Raw genomic sequence first — 494 nt, forward strand, 5'->3', positions numbered from 1 at the left:
GTGTGTGTGTGTGTGTGTGTGTGTGTGTGTGTGTGTGTGTGTGTAGCCAAACTGAGTAACCAGGACTCGTACAACAACTTCACCAACAACAACATGGGGAACCCGCGGCTCAGCTCGTTGCCCCCCCTGACTGCGGTGCTGCCTCTGGCTCAGATCAAGCAGCCCATGACTCTCAGCACCATCACTAAACGCAGCAGGTGAGCAACACACACACATCGACACTCGTCTTGTTCCTTAATGTTACAGTCACAAACACTCAGGCTAATTCTTTATTCACCTTTGTGACATGGGCAGAAACTTGTGCCTTCAGAAACTGAGTTCCAACTGTTCACACTGAATCTGTGTTCACGTGATTTGAAATTCAATCCACTGGTTTGAAAATGGATTTCACCAAAATGAAACTGGTTTTAATGGTTTCAAACTGAATCTAATGGTTTCAAACTGAACTTAATGGTTTCAAACTGAATTTAATGGTTTCAAACTGAATTTAATGG

At 43.9% G+C, this 494-nt stretch overlaps 1 protein-coding gene across 1 annotated transcript in view; it reads left to right on the forward strand.

Annotated features, from left to right (window-relative positions):
* The window catches only part of bcas3 (BCAS3 microtubule associated cell migration factor), a 640,166-nt gene that overhangs the window by 164,501 nt on the left and 475,171 nt on the right, over positions 1–494 (forward strand). Inside the window, exon 15 of the mRNA XM_037677974.1 lies at positions 47–197. Within this exon, the coding sequence (XP_037533902.1) occupies positions 47–197 (151 nt within the window). The remainder of the gene's footprint in view (positions 1–46; positions 198–494) is intronic.

The sequence above is a fragment of the Nematolebias whitei genome, chromosome 6 (assembly GCF_014905685.2).
Source record: "Nematolebias whitei isolate Nwh7 chromosome 6, NemWhi1, whole genome shotgun sequence".
NCBI lineage: Eukaryota > Metazoa > Chordata > Actinopteri > Cyprinodontiformes > Rivulidae > Nematolebias > Nematolebias whitei.